We start from the raw sequence: 7,722 nt of genomic DNA, 5'->3' as shown, positions 1-7,722 counted from the left end.
ACATGCTTTTGTTTTCTTTTTTGCGTGCTGAACAATTGAAAAATCTTTTCTCTACAAATTTAGAAGCATTGTTGTACAAATTATACATATTAACATACTAGTGCATTTTAACTTTGAAAATAGCAACCATTTTGACAAAATTAAATGACAATACTTGCAGCTATAAATGAAAAGGGGTTGACTTCACACCAAGTGGAAAATCAATACTCTTCAAATTCACAATAAAAACACACACCTTTTGATTGGCTTTTGCTCAGTTTATCAACCACACTTTCCATAGTTGGTGTACATCAGAACATCACAGGATGGCTTTCTTTATGATACAGATACAAAGCACTGTAAACTACCACCACAGCTGGTATATTGAGGTGTGCAAGTATGGATGTGATGTAGATATCATAAAGGCAATAACATTTATCCATCATCATGGCAAAATAGATTTAGACATGTTACTGAAGCTACTTGGATAAGAATCAAGGCTTAAATATATATAGAAATGACCAGGATTTAAAAAAACAAAATCCTGCATGATTCAGATGTAGAGAACTGCATCCACTTTAATTGCCACAAAACCCTAAATTATATGAATTAAGAATTCAGGTTCTGGGATGTGCCAGCTAGTGATGACACACATACTGAGGGATGTCAGGGAAAACACAGGTTGGAATGTATCAGAGAAGCAACATTAATTAGAGCACGTCATGGTGAGAACATAAGCTGAAGAAGATTATATCACAAACACACAAATTGGAGCTCATTATATAGGAAAAATACATTGGTTGTAGCAAATAGTAGGGGCGACAACACAGGCTGAAGCATGCCACGGAAGAAAACAAGCTGGAGCGAGTTGCAGCAAGAACAATTTGGTTAGAGTTTGCCACAGAAGGTCAAAACACAAGCAGGAATGTGTTTCAAGGCAGGAATACTTTTGAGCTCAGGTGATATAATGAGATCTGAGGCAGTTCATTGATGTCCAATTACTAAGGTATGCTTTGCCTTGAAACACACTCCTTTCTGTTTATGGGAGTTTATTTTTAAGTTGGCAGAAGATAACAAACAGACAATAAATGCACAGCAGGTGCCATGATTTAATTACTGAAATCTGCTTTATTTCCTTCTGTGAGATGGTTTAATGTCAACTTGTATATACTTATTGGGGAAAAATCTTGGCCCCCTGCCAAGTATTGCCAACTGCTGGGCAGGGCCAAGGAAGAAGCAAATATTTTGGAGATACCACAAAGCTCTTTTAGGAGAATTGAGTGTGCCTCTCGCTGTGCATAGTATGCAATGTTCCAGAAGAAGAATTTCACGTCAATCTAGGGCTCCAAATAACATTCTCCACCCTGATTTCCTCAGATCAGCAGTTTTGAAAGGTAAAGCAATTAACTTTAAAAATGCACATAAAAATGCTATTTAGGATTACCTGGCAACCTGAGTGTCTTGCATAAATTATTTTAAACTTTACAAGAATAGAACATTCTTTTGTATTCATGTAATTCTCCTATCTAAATATTTAAACACTGTGAATCACCAATAATCCTTCATGAAGTTAAGACTCTTTAAACCTCTATTTTATTGATAATGGCCTCTTTAGTTGCAAGTCCAGGATCAAAACATATCTAAATAATCATGTTCTGTGTTGCTACTTTTCTGATTCAGCGAGCAAATGCACCATCTACTGTGCCACAGCCATGTTTCAACAACAACGCGCATTGATCTAGTGCAGTTAACATGGGAAAATTCCCAAGGTGCTCAGATGCAACGGTTGCGGTCAGCCAGGATTCCTTGACCTGCTGACCATCTGGCATTGCTGCTGGGAGTGCTTTTCTGTGGATATTGAAAATGAACCGAGTTAGCTTGGCTCAATTTATTAACACTTACTATCTAGGTGCAACATTGAAAAATGGCCAATTGAATCTGACGGCCACTCCAATCTTTGGAACTATGCTCTAGCAAAAGCCTTCGAAAAACATGGGACAGAGAGGAAAAAATGGAGAGAATACAACATTATGTAAATTAAAATAATACAGGTTTCAAACTTGTCATTATTTCAGCCATTCATTTGTGACATAATTTGGAGGAGGAAGCTCTTCTTGCTCTACCTACTATTTAACTTGCATCCTAGTTTTGGATAGTTCTCCTTTTGTCTCTGTGGGAAAACATGAACAGTGATCACTTGCATACAGCAATTTGGCAGCATATCTTATTCAAGTACAACATTGTAAAATATGGTCCATTAAAAGCATGATCGGCTTGCCATGATTGCTAGGCCACTTGGGAATCTATTTCTGACATTTGGAGAATTTTTATTTCTTTTCTTTTTTTTCCATTTTTGATTTAAATCAATTCCGTAGTAGATCTGTTTGCATGATTACCACAAAACCAGCACAGTACAATAAATATGTCCCTTTTGTTTTTGTCATCTTTAAAAAGTGGAGGCCTGCATCCACCGTTGTCCTCATTCACATGCCAATTTACTGTCAAAACTGGACAATCCTATTGCAAAGGCCTGCAGTGCACACATTGGATAATTGTAGTCCATTGTGAAAACATCTTCTGCCACTCGTCCAAACTGCATCACAATGTAGTCAGCTGGTGAGGAAAGTAGGGAAAACATTGTGAGACAACTGTCTTTTCTACATTTCCAAGTACAATATTCTGTACTCCAGCTGTAATAGCATTACTAAATTGACTAACTTAAGCAGAAATATCTAAATAAATGGACAAGTTTTCAAGGTGACTGTTTTTTAAAAAAAATAAATATTTTTATTCACATTTTTACATATTTCCAGAAAAAAGAAAAACAAAGAACACATAAATAAACATCTTACAACTACATCACGAATTCCCCCAATATACAAACCCCCCATTAAGCAATAATAAACACAGTAGAAAACACAAAGTACACCCCCCCCTCCCCTCTGGGTTGCTGCTGCTGCTGACCACCTCGAACACCCCGCTAGAAAGTCTAGGAACGGTTGCCACCGCCTGAAGAACCCTTGCACAGACCCTCTCAAGGCAAATTTTACCCTCTCCAATTTAATGAACCCTGCCATGCCGCTGATCCAGGCTTCCACGCTCGGGGGCCTCGCATCCTTCCACTGTAGCAGAATCCTCCGCCGGGCTACCAGGGATGCAAAGGCAAGAATACAGGCCTCTTTCTCCTCCTGCTCTCCTGGCTTGTCCGATACCCCAAATAGTGCTAACCCCCAGCTCGGCTTAACCTGGGTGTTCACCACCTTAGACATCGTCCTCGCAATACCCTCCAGAACTCATCCAGCGCCGGGCACGCCCATATGGGTATGATTTGCTGGGCTCCCCGAGCACCTCCCACACCTGTCTTCCACCCCAAAGAACCTGCTCAGCTTCGCCCCTGTCATATGCGCTCTGTGAAGAACCTTAAATTGTATCAGGCTAAGCCTGGCACAAGAGGAGGAAGAATTAACCCTACCCAGGGCGTCTGCCCACGTACTCTCGTCTATTCCCTCCCCAAGCGCCTCCTCCCATTTACCCTTTAGCTCCTCCACCGAGGTCTCGTCCTCCTCCTGCATCTCCTGGTAGATCGCCGAGACCCTACCCTCTCCAACCCACACCCCCGAGAGCACCCTATCCTGGATCCTGAGTGCTGGAAGCAGCGGGAACTCCCTCACCTGCCATCTTACAAATGCCCTTACTTGCATATACCTGAAGGCATTTCCGGGGGAAGCCCAAATTTTTCCTCCAGTGCCCCAAGGCTTGCAAACGTCCCATCTAAAAACAGGTCCCCCATCCTTCTAATTCCTGCCCTGTGCCAACTCAGGAACCCTCCATCCATTCTCCCCGGGAGGGTTCTCCCGGATCGGGGACCAAACCGAAGCCTCTACCTCACCCCTGTGGCACCTCCACTGCCCCCAAATTTTCAAAGTCGCCGCCACCACCGGACTCGTGGTGTACCTAGTCGGCGGGAGCGGCAGTGGTGCTGTCACCAGTGCTCCCAGACTCGTGCCCACACAGGACGCCATCTCCAGCCTCTTCCACGCCACGCCTCCTCCATTACTCACTTGGGTATCATCGCCACATTGGCAGCCCAGTAATACCCACACAGATTAGGTAACGCTGACCCTCCTCTCTCCCTACTCCGCTCCAGAAACACCCTTCTCACCCCCAGGGCCTTTTTCGCCCACACAAATCCCATGATGGTCCTATTGACCCGCTTAAAAAAGGCCTTAGGGATCAGGATGGGCAGACACTGGAATATAAAAAGGAACCTCGGGAGCACAGTCATCTTCACCGACTGTACCCCACCCGCCAAGGATGGTGGCAGCTTATCCCACATTTTAAACTCCTCCTCCATCTGCTCCACCAGCCTCGTCAAGTTGAGCTTGTGTCGGGCCCCCCAGCTCCTGGCCACCTGGATCCCCAGATACCGAAAACTCCTTTCCCCATCCAGCTCCAGGGGCCTTGGGAAGGCACCCGCGCCCATCAACGTGTTCAGCATCGTGACCACATATGCTCCAGCATCCGACCCCTCCACTCCCTCCGGGAGACACAGAATCCGCAGATTCTTCCTCTTCGACCGATTCTCCTTGTCCTCGAACTTCTCCTGCCATTTTTTATGCAGAGCCTCGTGCGCCTCCACCTTCACCGCCAGGTCCAATATCTCGTCCTCATTCTCCGAGGCCTTCTGCTGCACCTCTTGGATCGCCGCCCCTTGGGCCTCCTGGGTCTCGACCAGCTTGTCGATCGAAGCCTTCATCAGCTCCAGCAGCTCTGCTTTCAATTCCGTGAAGCAGCGCTTGAAAAACTCCTGCTACTCTTGCGCCCACTGCGCCCACGCTGCCTGGTCTCCACCTGCCGCCATCTTGGCTTTTCTCCCTCGCACTTTTCGCTGCACCAGAATTACTTTTTTCACCGCTCCACTCCTGGTCCAATCCATACAGTGCCGGGGAAATCGTACTGTCACCTTCCCACACTGGGAACCGTCGAACAAATGCCGCTGAGGCCCCTCAAAAGAGCCCAAAAGTCCGTTTCTGGCAGGAGCTGCCGAACGTGCGACTTAGCTCAGCATAGCCGCAACCGGAAGTGCAAGGTGACTGTTAACCATATGCCAACTATCTTTGGATCAGCTTAATGGTTAATGAGTTAGTCTGAATAAAAATAAATACAACGTTACAGACTGTGTCACGACACAATAGGCTAGCGCACGGTCAATTCCTGCGCACTTGACCTGGAGTTGCAGCACAGGTGAAATAAGATTTTATTTAAAATACCCGAGATCCTAGGTTGCGTCCAATATACTGCAGTTGTCAGGTTTGCAACTTTACCACAAGTAACCTTTTATTATTTACAGTATTATAATTAAACGGTCAGAAAATGTAACTGACGTAAAGAGTTAGAGGCAAGTCTGTGGGAGAAAGCTCCGAGCAGGAGACTTCCGGTTGCGACTATGCAGAGCTAAGTCGCACATTTGGCAGCTCCCGCTAGAAACGGACTTTTGGGCTCTTTCTAGGGCCCCCAATGGTATTTTTTCGATGATTTCCAGTGTGGGAAGGGGACAGCAATATTCCCCCGGCACTGTATGGATTGGACCAGGAGTGGAGCGGTGAAAAAAGTGGAATTGGAGCAGAGAAAGGTGCGAGGGAGGAAGACCAAGATGGCGGCAGGTGGAGAGCTGGTAGCGTGGGCGCAGTGGTCACAGGAGCAGCAGGCGTTTCTCCAGCGCTGCTTCACGGAGCTGAAGGCAGAGCTGCTGGAGCCGATGAAGGCTTCGATAGACAAGCTGCTCGAGACCCAGACGGCCCAAGGGGCGGCGATCCGGGAAGTCCGGCAAAAGGTCTCTGAGAATGAGAATGAGGATGAGATCTTGGGCCTGGCGGTGAAGGTGGAGGCGCACGAGGCGCTCCATAAGAAATGGCAGGCGAAGTTCGAGGACATGGAGAACCGGTCGAGAAGAAAGAATCTGCGGATTCTGGGTCTCCCGGAGGGGCTGGAAGGATCGGATGTCGGAACCTACGTGGTCACCATGTTGAACACGCTGATGGGCGCGGGGGCCTTCCAGGGGTTCCTGGAGTTGGAGGGGGCCCATCGAGTGCTGGGAAGGAGGCCCAGGCCCAGCGAGCCGTCGCGGGCGGTGCTGGTGCGGTTCCACCGTTTCGTGGACAGAGAATGTGTCTTAAAGTGGGCCAAGAAAGTGTGGAGCAGCGGGTGGGAGAATGCAGTGGTCCGGATTTATCAGGACTGGAGCGCGGAGGTGGCTAAGAAGAGGGCCGGGTACAATCGGGCTAAGGCGGTGCTGCATCGGAGATGGGTGAAGTTCGGCATGTTGCAGCCGGCGTGACTGTGGGCCACCTACAGGGACCATCACCATTACTTCGAGACGCCAGTGGAGGCGTGGACCTTTATTCAGGCCGAAAAGCTGGACTCGGATTGAGGGCTGGGGACGAGGGAATGCTGAGGGGGGATGGTTGGGACGGTTGTGTCGTGTTTTGTTTTGGGGGGATTGTGCGGTTGGTTGGGCAATGTTTCTTCTCTGTCTGTCGGGTGGGTTTGTGGGGGGGGGGGGCAGGTAAAAGCCTGTGGGCGTCGGTGGCTGGAAATGGAGATGGGGCCCCGCGGGGGGGGGGGGGGGGGGGGGGGGGGAAGAGCCGGGGGGATTGGGACTGGGCCGGGAAAGGGAGCTGCACCAGAGGAGGCGGGGTCGGGTGGGTGGAAAGCGCGGGCTTTTTCCCACGCTAAGTATGGAAAGGGGCAGGGCCGGTGCTGGATAGTGCGGGCTTTTTCCCGTGCTGAGAGTGGAAGGGGGTGGGGTCGCGGGGGAGGGGAGAGCCCGTTGATGGACAGGAGGGGGGAGGGGAGACTCCCACACTGTGGTGGTCGATGGAGCGGCGAGAGTGGCCGGGGTCAGCAGGAGTTGGCTGACTAACGGGAGTGCAATGGGGGGGGAGCAATGCTGCTAGGGGGAGACCGAGCTGGGGGGGGCGGGGAGAACGGGTTGCTGCTGGAATGGCCAAGGGGGAGCTGGAGTCTGTAGAGGAGGCCAGGGCGGGGGCCTGCCGCTGGGGGCTGGCCTACAAATGGTTATGGCTAATCGCCGGTGGGGAGGGGGGGGGGAGCAGCCCCCTGATCCGGCTGATAACCTGGAATATATGAGGCCTGAATGGGCCGGTCACCTGAAGGGGCTGAAGGCAGATGTGGTCATGCTCCAGGAAACGCATCTGCAGGTGGCAGATTAGGTAAGGCTGACTTCCGGGTGCGGCGATGACCAGCTAAGTCGCACGTTTCGGAAGCTCCCGGTGGAACGGACTTTTGGGCTCTTAATAAGAGCCCCAACGGCAATTTTAACGGCTAAAAGTACTGTGCGGTAAACCAGAAGGGAATCCCTCCTGGATACGGATGAAAAAAGGAGAGGAAAGTGGCCGGATTGCGGTGGATCCTCTAGAGCAGCGGCAAGCAAAAACCAAGATGGCGTCGGAAGGTGGCAGTTTAATATGGGGCCCTGAACAACGAGTTTTTGAAACGCTGCGTGGAAGAGCTTAAAAAGGAGATGAAGAAGGAGCTGTTGGCCCCGATATTACAGGCGATTGAAGGGCTAAAAGATGAGCAAAAGACCCAGGAGCGGGAGCTTCGGGTCGTGAAGGCAAAGGCTGCCGAGAATGAGGACAACATACAGGGCCTGGTGGTGAAGACGGAGATGCACGAGGCACACCATAAACGATGTGTGGTGCTGGAGAACAACGCGAGGAG

General features: G+C 49.4%; 1 protein-coding gene across 6 annotated transcripts in view; it reads right to left on the bottom strand.

Moving 5' to 3' along the window:
- Nucleotides 1–236: 236 nt before the first annotated feature.
- The window catches only part of LOC140396284 (tubby-related protein 3-like), a 175,402-nt gene continuing 167,916 nt past the window's right edge, over nt 237–7,722 (bottom strand). For all 6 annotated transcript variants that reach the window (XM_072484684.1, XM_072484685.1, XM_072484689.1 and 3 more), the window contains one exon: nt 237–2,592. In XM_072484684.1, coding sequence (XP_072340785.1) covers nt 2,459–2,592 — 134 coding nt within the window. In that variant the 3' untranslated portion in view covers nt 237–2,458. The remainder of the gene's footprint in view (nt 2,593–7,722) is intronic.

This window comes from Scyliorhinus torazame, chromosome 19, assembly GCF_047496885.1.
Source record: "Scyliorhinus torazame isolate Kashiwa2021f chromosome 19, sScyTor2.1, whole genome shotgun sequence".
Taxonomy (NCBI): Eukaryota; Metazoa; Chordata; class Chondrichthyes; order Carcharhiniformes; family Scyliorhinidae; genus Scyliorhinus; species Scyliorhinus torazame.
The sequence above is the reverse complement of the archived record's forward strand: the minus strand, read 5'-3'. Positions and strand labels throughout refer to the sequence as shown.